The 15,000-nt window shown below is 43.1% G+C and overlaps 1 protein-coding gene across 1 annotated transcript in view; it reads right to left on the bottom strand.

Moving 5' to 3' along the window:
• b (glutamate decarboxylase-like protein black) overlaps nt 1–15,000 on the bottom strand; it is a 23,541-nt gene that overhangs the window by 1,283 nt on the left and 7,258 nt on the right. Inside the window, exons 4-10 of the mRNA XM_080280344.1 lie at nt 14,696–14,821; nt 12,834–12,970; nt 6,141–6,223; nt 2,785–2,932; nt 2,175–2,304; nt 1,318–1,416; nt 1–162 (exon numbers count right to left, since the gene is read on the bottom strand). The exon at nt 1–162 is cut by the window's left edge and continues 60 nt beyond it. Coding sequence (XP_080136470.1) covers nt 1–162; nt 1,318–1,416; nt 2,175–2,304; nt 2,785–2,932; nt 6,141–6,223; nt 12,834–12,970; nt 14,696–14,821 — 885 coding nt within the window. The remainder of the gene's footprint in view (nt 163–1,317; nt 1,417–2,174; nt 2,305–2,784; nt 2,933–6,140; nt 6,224–12,833; nt 12,971–14,695; nt 14,822–15,000) is intronic.

Raw genomic sequence — 15,000 nt, 5'->3', positions numbered from 1 at the left:
ACCACCACCACAGCGGAGGGAGGGGGGGTGGTAGAGGAAGCAGACGTTGGTGCATTCGGGGTCTAGAAGCAGTTTAAATCCTGTTCGGTTCCTGATTTTCTCGGCGAACTGCTTTGATGTGGCGAAAATGTGGTTAATATGCTTCTCTAGGCCCACGCTGCCCTGTGGATAGATAGATGGATAGATAGACTGATAGATAGACACGTGAGGAGGATGGATAGATAGATAGATAGGTAGATAGATGCATTTAATCGATAGAAAGATTGATAGATTGATGGATGTGGCGAATGTGGTTAATATGCTTCTCTAGGCCCACGCTGCCCTGTGGATAGATAGATGGATAGATAGACTGATAGATAGACTGATAGATGCATGGCGAGGATGGATAGATAGACAGATAGATGGATAGATAGATAGATAGGTAGGTAGGTGGGTGGGTGAGTGACTCGTTAGATATATATACAATACACTAATAGATTGATAGATAAATAGGCAGGTATGTAGAGAGATAGATAGATAGACTGATAGACAGATGCATGGGGAGGATGGATAGATAGATAGATAGATAGATAGATAGGAGGTCAAATAATACTGATAACTTTTTGAGATAGACAGAAAGACAGATAGATAGATAGATAGATAGATAGACAGGTGTGAATACATAACCTTCAGTTTCTGTGGAGATAGATAGATTGATAGATAGATAGATAGGTAGGTAGGTAGGTAGAGAGAGAGAGAGAGAGAGAGAGAGAGGTTAGGATGATTGATAATATGGATGGAAGGTTGGATAGATAAAGAGATAGATAGATGAACAGATAGATAGACAGACAGATAGATAAATAGACAGATAAATAGATAGATAGTCCTACAGGAAAGGGTTATTTAGTCTATGTACAGATTAGAAGAGGTTATATATGCTCTCTCTCTCTCTCTCTCTCTCTCTCTCACTCTCTCTCTCTTTCCTTCCCTCTCTCTCTTTTACTAGCTCTCTTCCCCCCTCCTAATTTCTCTTTCTCTCTCTCTCTCTTCCTCCCTACTAATTTCTCTCTCTCTCTCTCTCTCTCTCTCTCTCTCTCTCTCTCTCTCTCTCTCTCTTCCTCCCTACTAATTTCTCTCTCTCTCTCTCTCTCTCTTCCTCCCTACTAATTTCTCTCTCTCTCTCTCTCTCTCTCTCATAACTCCATCCCATTCCATTATCCGCAACGAAAATCAATTCACTCTCATTTTCCTCTCTCCCTCTCTATCCCTTTCTCTCTCCCTCTCCCTCTCTCCCTTTCTCTCTCTCTCTCTCCCTCTCTCTCCCTTTCTCTCTCTCACCTTGGCCTTCCACATCGTCCAAAACTTCATCACATCAGCTCGTCTGCCGCACTGGAGATGTTTGTCGCCAGTGTCATATGATGTGTCGTAAAACTTGTCCTGGAATGATTATTATTATTATTATTATTAGAAGTATTATTGTTATTATTATTATTATTATTATTATTATTAGAAGGATTGTTATTATTATTATTATTATTAGAAGTATTATTGTTATTATTATTGTTATTATTATTAGAAGTACTGTCATTATTATGATTATGATTATGATTATTATTATTAGAAGGATTGTTATTATTATTATTATTATTATTATTATTATTATTACTACTACTACTACTACTACTACTGCTGCTGCTGCTGCTACTACTACTACCGCTATTAGTAGTAGTAGTAGTAGTAGTAGTATTTTTAATATTATTATTATTATTATTTTCATTATTATTATCACTATTATTATAATTATTATTATTATTATTATATCAGAAGTATTTTCATTATCTATCCACCCATATCCCAGCCATCCGTCTATCTATCTATCTATCTACCTCACCTTTTGGAAGAGGTAGGCAGCAGAGGCAGCATTGCACTCCTTCAAGATGCCAGCATGTCTTGTGAGAAAGATCCATATATCTATCTATTTGTCTATTTATCTATCTATCTGTCTGTGTAGCCTGTTTATCCATCTATCTATCTATCTGTCTGTCTATCTATCCATCTATCTATCTATCTGTCTGTCTATCTATCCAAATTCCTACCTACCTCCCCATCAATCTATATGTTTCTCCACCTACTGCCTCTCTCTCTATCCACTTATATCCCAGCCATCCGTCTATCTATCTATCTATCTACCTCACCTTCTGGAAGAGGTAGGCAGCAGAGGCAGCATTGCACTCCTTCAAGATGCCAGCATGCCGTGTCAGGAAGATGCTGCATTGCTGAGGTGAGGCCAGTAGTTTGTGTGGATTCCAGGTCACGCTATCGGCTCTGAGGTAGATAGAAAATTAGTCTATTTATCTATCTAGGGTGTCTATCTATCTATCTGTCTATCTATCTGTACTTTATCTATAGCCCTCAGTCTATTCATTTATTTCTCTCTCTCTCTCTCTGAATATATATATATATATATATATATATATATATATATATATATATATATATATATATATACACATATATATGTGTGTGTGTGTGTGTGTGTGTGTGTGTGTGTACGCACTCATCTATCCATCTATCAACTATCCATCTATCCATCAACTATCCATCCATCTATCTACTCACCTGTGTATACCATCCAGTTTATGCCTATGTGCACCTGACACCAGCGCTCACTCGTTTTGTCTATCTCACACACACACACACACACACACACACACACACACACACACACACACACACACACACTCATCCACCTATCTATCTATCACCTATCCATCTATCTATCTATCTATCCATCTATCTACTCACCTGTGTATACCATCCAGTTTATGTCTATGTGCACCAGACACCAGCGCGCCGCCCCCCCAGGCCGCGTCCACATGCAGCCAGATGCGTTCCCGTTCACATACGTCCGCTATGGCGTGGATGGGATCGTAGGCGCCGAGAACAGTGGTGCCTGTCACGAAGAAGTGCGGGATTATCACACCTAGTTGTTTTAGTACTTTCTATCTATTTATCTATCTATTGCCAGACGCCTTAATCCTGTAAGGGGTGGCCACAAACAGATCGCCTCCATGTCACCCTGTCCCCCGCCATTTCACTGCCCTGCTCCCAGCTCACACCCCCCTCTCTCATATACCTCTCCACCCCATCCCTCCATCTCATCCTTGGCCTCCCCCTCCCTCTCCCCCCCTCCACCTCACTCTCATACACTCTCCTCGTCAGTCTCTCACTCTCCATCCTCTCCACTCCATCCCTCCATCTCATCCTTGGCCTCCCCCTCCCTCTCCCCCCCTCCACCTCACACACATACACTCTCCTCGTCAGTTTCTCATTCTCTTTCTCAGTTCTTTCTCTTTCTGTTATTAGAGTACTTAACTAGAGAGTACTTACACTTATTTATTTCTATCCTAATCACGAAGAAGTGCAAAATTAGTGTACTTAACGCCTATTCTCTTGCGATTTTGTTTTTATATTACACTGTTATATTCTTGTGTCTAATATTAGCACTAGAATATGCTGTTACACAGTGCCTGTCACGAAGAAGTGCATAATTATGGCATAAGTGTACGTAACATCTTTTCTCTGGCGATTTAAACCAACACCACCACAACAACCACCACCACCACCACCACCACACTAACCCTCACCACCACCACAACTAAATTAACCTTCATCGTCATTATTATTACCCGTGCCCGGCCTGGGGGGGCTCGGGGACGTGTATCATTTTCACCCGGTTTGTCTGTCTGTCTGTTACCAACTTTACGCGAGAACTGCTGATGCGATTTTGATCTAAATTACAGGGATGATGGGCCGTGACCTTGTGTTGACCTGATTACATTTTGGGCCGAACTGGACTAAGGTCAAGGCTGTAGGCCCAAAAATATAAGGATTTTTTTTTTGGGGGGGGACAAACTCCTTTCCAGTTGGTGCTGTGGACATGACACGCAACCCTGAAGGTGCATCTTTCAAATCTGCATCCTATAACATGCCTCAGTACATCAGGGGCGTCACCCCCCAGTTAGCGGTAGGGGGGTCAGTGTCAGGTGGGTCCTATAACATGCCTCAGTACATCAGGGGCGTCACCCCCAGTTAGCGGTAGGGGGGTCAGTGTCAGGTGGGTCCTATAACATGCCTCAGTACATCAGGGGCGTCACCCCCAGTTAGCGGTAGGGGGGGTCAGTGTCAGGTGGGTCCTATAACATGCCTCAGTACATCAGGGGCGTCACCCCCAGTTAGCGGTAGGGGGGTCAGTGTCAGGTGGGTCCTATAACATGCCTCAGTACATCAGGGCGTACCCCCCCAGTTAGCGGTAGGGGGGTCAGTGTCAGGTGGGTCCTATAACATGCCTCAGTACATCAGGGGCGTCACCCCCAGTTAGCGGTAGGGGGGTCAGTGTCAGGTGGGTCCTATAACATGCCTCAGTACATCAGGGGCGTCACCCCCCAGTTAGCGGTAGGGGGGTCAGTGTCAGGTGGGTCCTATAACATGCCTCAGTACATCAGGGGCGTCACCCCCAGTTAGCGGTAGGGGGGTCAGTGTCAGGTGGGTCCTATAACATGCCTCAGTACATCAGGGGCGTCACCCCCAGTTAGCGGTAGGGGGGGTCAGTGTCAGGTGGGTCCTATAACATGCCTCAGTACATCAGGGGCGTCACCCCCAGTTAGCGGTAGGGGGGTCAGTGTCAGGTGGGTCCTATAACATGCCTCAGTACATCAGGGGCGTCACCCCCAGTTAGCGGTAGGGGGGTCAGTGTCAGGTGGGTCCTATAACATGCCTCAGTACATCAGGGGCGTCACCCTCCAGTTAGCGGTAGGGGGGTCAGTGTCAGGTGGGTCCTATAACATGCCTCAGTACATCAGGGGCGTCACCCCCAGTTAGCGGTAGGGGGGTCAGTGTCAGGTGGGTCCTATAACATGCCTCAGTACATCAGGGGCGTCACCCTCCAGTTAGCGGTAGGGGGGTCAGTGTCAGGTGGGTCCTATAACATGCCTCAGTACATCAGGGGGGTCACCCCCCAGTTAGCGGTAGGGGGGTCAGTGTCAGGTGGGTCCTATAACATGCCTCAGTACATCAGGGGGGTCACCCCCCAGTTAGCGGTAGGGGGGTCAGTGTCAGGTGGGTCCTATAACATGCCTCAGTACATCAGGGGGGTCACCCCCTAGTTAGCGGTAGGGGGGTCAGTGTCAGGGGGGTCCTATAACATGCCTCAGTACATCAGGGGGGTCACCCCCAGTTAGCGGTAGGGGGGTCAGTGTCAGGTGGGTCCTATAACATGCCTCAGTACATCAGGGGCGTCACCCCCCAGTTAGCGGTAGGGGGGTCAGTGTCAGGTGGGTCCTATAACATGCCTCAGTACATCAGGGGCGTCACCCCCAGTTAGCGGTAGGGGGGTCAGTGTCAGGTGGGTCCTATAACATGCCTCAGTACATCAGGGGCGTCACCCCCAGTTAGCGGTAGGGGGGTCAGTGTCAGGGGGTCCTATAACATGCCTCAGTACATCAGGGGCGTCACCCCCAGTTAGCGGTAGGGGGGTCAGTGTCAGGGGGGTCCTATAACATGCCTCAGTACATCAGGGGCGTCACCCCCCAGTTAGCGGTAGGGGGGTCAGTGTCAGGGGGGTCCTATAACATGCCTCAGTACATCAGGGGCGTCACCCCCCAGTTAGCGGTAGGGGGGTCAGTGTCAGGGGGGTCGGGCCTAACATTTCAGTTGGGCATAAAATCGTCTATTTCCACCTGATTTACTCCAAACTTGATACGTGACATCTTTGACTAGATATCCTGTTGTGTTTATACGACAAAACTAAAATGACTGCCGGGGACGGGTTTGCTAGGCCATGGCACTGCTTCTTGTTGTTATTGGTATTATTATTATTATTATTATTATTATTATTATTATTAACATTATTATTATTATTATTATTATTATTATTATTATTATTATTATTAATATTTTACTACTACTACTACTACTACTACTACTATTGTTATTATTATTATTATTATTATTATTATTATTAACATTATTATTATTATTATTATTATTATTATCAAAATCACCACCACCACAACTACCATCACCACCACCACCACAACCACCACCACCACCACAACTACCACAACCACCACCACCACAACTACCACAACCACCACACTCACCAGCAGTAGCACACACCATTATAGGGCAGCCACCTTCCTCCTTCACTTCTTTGATGCATTTCTTGAGATGCTCTACGTCCATCCTGCAAAAAATAGATGTAATTATTTATCTATCTATCTATCTGGGTCTTGGTTTATCTATCTATCTATCTATCTGCCTATCTATCTAGTTTTGAATGACCATATCTTTTAAATCTATCTATCTATCTATCTATTTGTCTATCTATTTATCTATCTATCTGTCTGTCTATCTGTCTGTCTATCTAGCTTTGAATGACCATATGTATCTTCTATATCTATCTATCTGGGTCTTGGTTCATCTATCTATCTATCTATCTGAGGCTTGGTTTATCTATCTGTCTATCTACTTGGGTCTTAGTTCATCTATCTATCTATCTGAGTCTTGGTTTATCTATCTATCTATCTATCTGGGTCTTAGTTTATCTATTTATCTATCTATCAGGGTCTAGGGTTATCTATCTATCTATCTATCTGAGGCTTGGTTTATCTATCTGTCTATCTATCTGGGTCTTGGTATATCTATCTGTCTATCTATCTGGGTCTTAGTTTATCTATCTATCTATCTATCTGGGTCTTCGTATATCTATCTATCTATCTGTCTGTCTATCTATCTATCTATCTCGGTCTTCGTTTATCTATCTATCTATCTATCTATCTCGGTCTTGGTTTATCTATCTATCTATCTATCTCGGTCTTCGTTTATCTATATATGTCTATCTATCTCGGTCTTCGTTTATCTATTTATCTGTCTATCTATCTATCTATCTGGGTCTAGCGTTATCTATCTATCTGTCTATCTATCTATCTACCTGTCTATCTAGTTTCAATGACCATAAGTATCTTTTAATCTATCTATCTATCTATCTAGTATAGAATAACCATATATATCTATTATATCTATCTGTCTACGTATGTATGTATAGGTATGTATGTATGTATGTATAGGTATGTATGTACGTATGTATGTATGTATGTATAGGTATGTATGTATGTATGTATGTATGTATAGGTATGTATGTATGTATGTATGTAGAGTTAGCTCCACTTTTAACGAGTACGGCAGGCGGTGTGCTTGGGGAGATGTGGCACCACTGTGTTTGTTTACTATCTATTTGTCTATCTATCGCCAGACGCCATAATCCCGTAAGGGGTGGCCATTTGACTTTGAGTTAGTTGTTTTACAGGGAGGGGCACTAACCCTCCACCAACCCACTTGTTGACACGTAGGCAGCACGTATGGTTTGGTTATATGGTTACCACCCAGCGTTGTAAATGGTTTCTTGGCTTACAGAAAACCATTTGGCTTGTCACTCAATGTAAAGCCACCTGTAAAGGAAAGAAAAGCAATAAGAAGTGACAGGAAAGATGGGAGAAATAGGAAGAGAGGAGGACAGGCACAGAAAAAGAATGATAAAGGCTAGGGAAGAAGTAGGCAGCACTACATCAAGTGAGTGGATGATGGTGAGAAATAGGAAGAGAGGAGGACAGGCACAGAAAAAGAATGATAAAGGCTAAGGAAGAAGTAGGCAGCACTACATCAAGTGAGTGGATGATGGTGAGAAATAGGAAGAGAGGAGGACAGGCACAGAAAAAGAATGATAAAGGCTAAGGAAGAAGTAGGCAGCACTACATCAAGTGAGTGGATGATGGTGAGAAATAGGAAGAGAGGAGGACAGGCACAGAAAAAGAATGATAAAGGCTAAGGAAGAAGTAGGCAGCACTACATCAAGTGAGTGGATGATGGTGAGAAATAGGAAGAGAGGAGGACAGGCACAGAAAAAGAATGATAAAGGCTAAGGAAGAAGTAGGCAGCACTACATCAAGTGAGTGGATGATGGTGAGAAATAGGAAGAGAGGAGGACAGGCACAGAAAAAGAATGATAAAGGCTAAGGAAGAAGTAGGCAGCACTACATCAAGTGAGTGGATGATGGTGAGAAATAGGAAGAGAGGAGGACAGGCACAGAAAAAGAATGATAAAGGCTAAGGAAGAAGTAGGCAGCACTACATCAAGTGAGTGGATGATGGTGAGAAATAGGAAGAGAGGAGGACAGGCACAGAAAAAGAATGATAATGGCTAAGGAAGAAGTAGGCAGCACTACATCGAGTGGAGTAGTAAGTGTATGGGCAGACCTGGCAGAGCTTCCCCTCCGACACAGTATCTAGTACCCACAGAAACAAAATTCCATCAATTCATACTCTCTCTACAAATCCAGGAGTTTACCACGCATGTATAGTGGCAGGTAGACAGAGAATAGTAATGCCAATGACTCCCATTATTTCTCTGACTGCAAATAACTGTCACTGTGAGGCGAGGTGGCAGGCAGGGAAGGAAGGGACAGGTGGTGGTGGGGGCGCGTGTACCGGAGCTGTGTCGTGTTTTGTTTAGACAGATGAAGCGCGTGATTGTACAGATGTTCTATGGTGATCTGTAACTCCTTATGCAATAACGTGTACTGGATGAAGGTTGGCGTGTCAATGTTGGCCATACAGTGAGGTGAACAGCTGTAGTGGAGCATAAATGTTAGAAGTGTGATGGCGGGTGTCTCGAAACGTGGTTCACCGGAGCGTAGTAACATCATTTTCTGTGACTGGACCAGGGCAGCCATAAGTGATTCATAATTATACACGTGACACAACGGCCATACCATCCTGTGCTTCATCCAGTCTGTTTTACTGTGAGGAAAACCAATCATTATATTCACAAACCATGGTATAAGTAGATGTCGTGTAGCGTAGGATTATACAGTAGCTACGTTGAGTGTTGGACGGCTATTGGCTTGTGAGAAAATGTTGCGCAGTTATCATGCTGATGGATCACGCGGGGGTAAAGAGATCCCGTATTTGCATAATGAATACATAATGAGATCCTGTATTTGCAGAATGAACGCATATCTTGTATAATAATTGAAATACTGGAGAGACAGGCTGACGAATGAGGGTATAAAGGAGCGTTGTGGTGTGGATGTGGATGTGATAGGAAGCGTTATGAGGAACACACTGAGGTGGTTTGGCCATGTGGAGAGGATGGAGGGTGAAAGACTGACGAAGAGAGTGTATGTGAGTGAGGTGGAGGGGGGAAGAGGGAGGGGGAGGCCGAGGATGAGATGGAGGGATGGGGTGGAGAGGTATATGAGAGAGGGGGGTGTGAGTTGGGAGCAGGGCAGTGAAATGGCGGGGGACAGGGCGACGTGGAGGCGTTTTGTTTGTGGCCACCCCAAACGGGATTGAGGCGTCTGGCAATAGATAGATAGATAGATAGAAATAATGGTGTTATAGATGTCCAAAAACGATGTGGCTTTCTTCGAGGTGCTATTTAACTGATCTGGATAGTAGTGACACGCCATCGACAAATATTGATCATTGTATAGCACACTCTTTATAAAACATTGATACGTTAGTTTTCCTACAAGTATTACACCTTCAGGCCTTCATTAACTCCAGACGCATTATATTATTCAATCGTGCGTGTACCCTCACCCACTGTTCATGCAGAGGGAGCGATATTTCCTTTACCATGCATGTGTCCGCTGCCTGCCATTACAGCACAGGATTATAGTATGTTCCCACGTCTACACAAAATCTATCGGTGGCTGGTGCTGCTCGGAGGGTGTAAAATTGCATGTACACTCGCACCAGAAAGTATCGCTGCACTGTGGGCCTGATGCTATCCGGAATGATTCGACCCGCAGCATGGAAAGCCCGTTAACACCTGTACATTTGCGGCCCGTTAACACCTGTACATTTGCGGCCCGTTAACACCTGTACATTTGCGGCCCGTTAACACCTGTACATTTGCGGCCCGTTAACACCTGTATATTAGCGGCCCGTTAACACCTGTATATTAGCGGCCCGTTAACACCTGTACATTTGCGGCCCGTTAACACCTGTACATTTGCGGCCCGTTAACACCTGTACATTTGCGGCCCGTTAACACCTGTACATTTGCGGCCCGTTAACACCTGTACATTTGCGGCCCGTTAACACCTGTACATTTGCGGCCCGTTAACACCTGTACATTTGCGGCCCCTTAACACCTGTACATTTGCGGCCCCTTAACACCTGTACATTTGCGGCCCCTTAACACCTGTACATTTGCCGCCCGTTAACACCTGTACATTTGCAGCCCCTTAACACCTGTACATTTGCAGCCCGTTAACACCTGTACATTTGCGGCCCGTTAACACCTGTCCATTTGCGGCCCGTTAACACCTGTACATTTCCGGCCATTTCCCACACATCATGAAGAACACAAGAGTTATACCTGAAATGGCTGTCATGTATCGTCTGGGATGCGTGTGGCAGGACAGAACGGTAATTTCCAGTTCCCTTCGCTCCGTGTGTCATAATATTTCACACATATTCTGCACCGATATTTTCTGGTGCGAGTGTACAATGGGCAAAGTCCTCGTGTCGCTGTTTTGTCCGAAGATTAAATGTAACTCGTGAAACATTATGAACCGAGAATGACAGACGCCGGAATATACCAGACGCTTAGCCCGTTAGCATTATGTTTTCACCAAATTTCACGACACGAATCATTTACAACGCTGGGTGGTAACCATATAACCAAACCATACGTGCTGCCTACGTGTCAACAAGTGGGTTGGTGGAGGGTTAGTGCCCCTCCCCGTAAAACAAGTAACTCAAAGTCAAACGGCCACCCCTTATGGGATTATGGCGTCTGGCAATAGATAGATAGATAGATTATTGTTGCTTACTGTACGTGTGATTGTGCAGGGAGTCTGGAAATAAGCCTCACCGACCACCTCACACTCCTGCCAAGATAGCAGCCAAGGTCGCGGTTGCGGTGGCTCTGCTGACTAACCATTTAACTTTTCTGTCCGACTCTCTAATGCAAGAGTTAACCGTTACTCCCAGTCTTTCATTTATGCAACAGGTCAGCTCTGGAACTGTCTCCCTCTGTCTGTATTTCCTGCTGCCTATGATCTCCAGTCTTTCAAACGCAGTGTGTCCAGGCATCTCAAAATGATCGGATCTTGAATTTGGCTCTCTATTGTATTTTGTTTTTCTCTTGGAGGGAACTGTTACTGCGGGCTCATGGCCTTGGGTTCCTTCTTCCTCGCATAAAAAAAAAAGAAACTCACCTCCAGCAATGTGAATGAGGCCTTGTTTTCCACCAACTGACGCATTAATACAGCGAATAATGCAATTTTGTATGTCAAGTAAGGAGTGTTTTAGGCACCGTGTCGTCATACAGGCTTATACAGTCTAACACAGCAAGGATAAGCTGGACCTACGGTAGAGTAAAGCTTGAATGCTGCTGGAACGTGCAGGTAAACGTCAGCAACATTGGTACGCCAGCACCGGCATGGTATTAGCGAACCACGGCGCTTTAGGCATAACACCCCCGGCTACATTGACACAAGGCATCCAGTACATTACCACAAGGCCATAGGATAAGGCAGGCAATAGCAGGGCTCGTTACACATTATACGAGGAAGGGCGGGAAACTGTGTGTGTGTGTGTGTGTGTGTGTGTGTGTGTGTAAGAGAGAGAGAGAGAGAGAGAGAGAAACCCCCCTTGTCTCTCTCTCTCAAGTAACCTGTCAACAAGTAGTCTTGTTATGCTCACAGTCACAGGTGGCAAATACGAGGCTTCCGTCACAGCACAACAGGGGTTCCCAACTTTGTTAAGCTGCTGCACCACCTGTTGTCTGGCTAACCATGACAGCACCGCAATAATGTCAGATTTAGGGTGTTAAGAAGCACTCCAGTTAGTAAGTGTAAGACTTAGTTGATTCAGAGCTAACAAAAACTTTAATTTACTGTCACTGAAGATTCACAGATTAATTTGAACTGCTTGAATATTTATTACATGCTATTAATATTGACCAATCAAGCATATTTTACATTATATATAACAAATGCAACGGATGATGATGATGGTGTTAGAGGGGATCATCAATACGGCATCAGTCTACAAAGTGGTGGTGGCGGGCACGATGTAAACCGCTATTACAGAACACCGCCACACCATCAGACAGCACAGTGGTGTTCCCGAGCACCAGGTTGGGACGCCCTGCTGTAGAAGGACACGCAGGGAGACAAGCACCACCCTAGCCTTCCCTGGGTCTATTATGTCGTTTCTGTGGGTACTGTAGCGGAGGGGAAGCTCTGCCGGGTCTGCCCATTCACTTACTACGATGTAAACAAACACACTGGTGCCACATCTCACCAAGCACACCGGCCGCTGTACACGTTAGAAGTGGCGCTAACTGTATGTGTGTAGGTACCAATCTATCTAGTACTGAATGACCATACCTATCTAATATATCTATCGATCAATCTATCGGTTTCAATGTCTAAGTTTATCTATTTATCTATCTATTTTCCAGTGTCTGGCTATCTACCGTCTCTCTCTCTCTCTCTCTATCTATCTATCTATCTACAAGTATCTATCTATCTATCTCTTTCAATGTCAGCATATGTACCTCTCTCTCTCTCTCTCTCTCTATCTATTTATCTATCTATCTACAAGTATCTATCTATCTATCTGTCTTTCAATGTCAGCATATGTACCTCTCTCTCTCTCTCTCTCTCTCTCTCCCCACTACCACTGCTACTACTATTGCTACTACTACTACAACTATTACTATTGCAACTACTACTACTACTACAACTACCACCACCACCACCACCACATGTACTTACTTTCCTCTCTCATCTACATCCACCCGCACCAAGTTGTCTGACCCCAAACCCAAGACAATAGCCGATTTAGCCAGGGAGTAGTGAGCGTCGACTGATGTAAACACCACGAGTCTGCCCAGCTGACTGATGCCCGTTTTCTGTGGGGCAGGGAAAAGAGAATGAGAGAGAGAGAGAGAGAGAGAGAGAGAGAGAGAGAGAGAGAGAGAGAAATGAATTGTAATATTTATTGCTGTAAAAGGTAGAGAGAGAGAGAGAGAGAGAGAGAGAGAGAAATGAATTGTAATATTTATTGCTGTAAAAGGTAGAGAGAGAGAGAGAGAGAGAGAGAGAGAGAGAGAGAGAGAGAGAACTGAATTGTAATATTTATTGCTATAAAAGGTAGAGAGAGAGAGAGAGAGAGAGAGAGAGAGAGAGAGAGAGAGAGAAATGAATTGAAATATTTATTGCTATAAAAGGTAGAGAGAGAGAGAGAGAGAGAGAGAGAGAGAGAGAGAGAGAGAGAGAGAGAGAGAGAGACAAATGAATTGTAATATTTATTGCTATAAAAGGTAGAGAGAGAGAGAGAGAGAGAGAGAGAGAGAGAGAGAGAGAGAAATGAATTTTAATATTTATTGCTATAAAAGGTAGAGAGAGAGAGAGAGAGAGAGAGAGAGAGAGAGAGAGAGAGAGAGACAAATGAATTGTAATATTTATTGCTGTAAAAGGTAGAGAGAGAGAGAGAGAGAGAGAGAGAGAGAGAGACAAATGAATTGTAATATTTATTGCTATAAAAGGTAGAGAGAGAGAGAGAGAGAGAGAGAGAGAGAGAGAGAGAGAGAGAGAGAGAGAGAGAGACAAATGAATTGTAATATTTATTGCTATAAAAGGTAGAGAGAGAGAGAGAGAGAGAGAGAGAGAGAGACAAATGAATTGTAATATTTATTGCTATAAAAGGTAGAGAGAGAGAGAGAGAGAGAGAGAGAGAGAGAGAGAGACAAATGAATTGTAATATTTATTGCTGTAAAAGGTAGAGAGAGAGAGAGAGAGAGAGAGAGAGAGAGAGAGAGACAAATGAATTGTAATATTTATTGCTATAAAAGGTAGAGAGAGAGAGAGAGAGAGAGAGAGAGAGAGAGACAAATGAATTGTAATATTTATTGCTGTAAAAGGTAGAGAGAGAGAGAGAGAGAGAGAGAGAGAGAGAGAGACAAATGAATTGTAATATTTATTGCTATAAAAGGTAGAGAGAGAGAGAGAGAGAGAGAAATGAATTGTAATATTTATTGCTGTAAAAGGTAGAGAGAGAGAGAGAGAGAGAGAGAGAGGTGACTGATCTTGTGCAGGTCACCTTAGGTCATCACGGTCTACAAGTCCACCAAGTTTGCTGGCTCTATCTCTAATAATAATAATAATAATAATAATAATAACGATAATAATAATAATAATAATAATAACAATAATAATAATAATAATAATAATACCAATACTCCTACTACTACTACTACTAATGATAATAATAATAATAATAATAATAATAATAATAATAATAATAACGATAATAATAATAATAATAATAATACCAATACTCCTACTACTACTACTACTAATGATAATAATAATAATAATACCAATACTACTACTACTACTACTACTAATGATAATAATAATAATAATAACAATAATAATAATAATAATAATAATAACACCAATACTACTACTACTACTACTAATGATAATAATAATAATAATACCAATACTACTACTACTACTACTAATGATAATAATAATAATAATAATAAATAATTATAATAATAATAATACCAATACTACTACTACAACTAATGATAATAATAATAATAATAATAATAATAGCCACACCTCACCTTACACTGCGGGAAGGCATAATATCTGGCCAGTATCATGCCGTACATATTTGAAATGGACCCGCCGGGAGAGAAGAGGCCATCTTGCTCCCGGTACCCCACGTATTTACTCATCGCCGCCAGCACCTGCACGGAAACCAGGGACAATTTATGGAATATCCGGGAAAAAAATGAAAAAAAACATGATATATATATACACGTACACCGTCATTAATACAGGGTGACGCAGAAAAACCTGCCACATTTCAAAGGTAAATGAAGAAACCTGGTTAAAGATAATCACAGTATTATTTGCATACATGACA

Source organism: Coenobita brevimanus, chromosome 10, assembly GCF_032717465.1.
Source record: "Coenobita brevimanus isolate Jiangsu-jjx chromosome 10, ASM3271746v2, whole genome shotgun sequence".
NCBI classification, from domain to species: domain Eukaryota; kingdom Metazoa; phylum Arthropoda; class Malacostraca; order Decapoda; family Coenobitidae; genus Coenobita; species Coenobita brevimanus.
The sequence above is the reverse complement of the archived record's forward strand: the minus strand, read 5'-3'. Positions and strand labels throughout refer to the sequence as shown.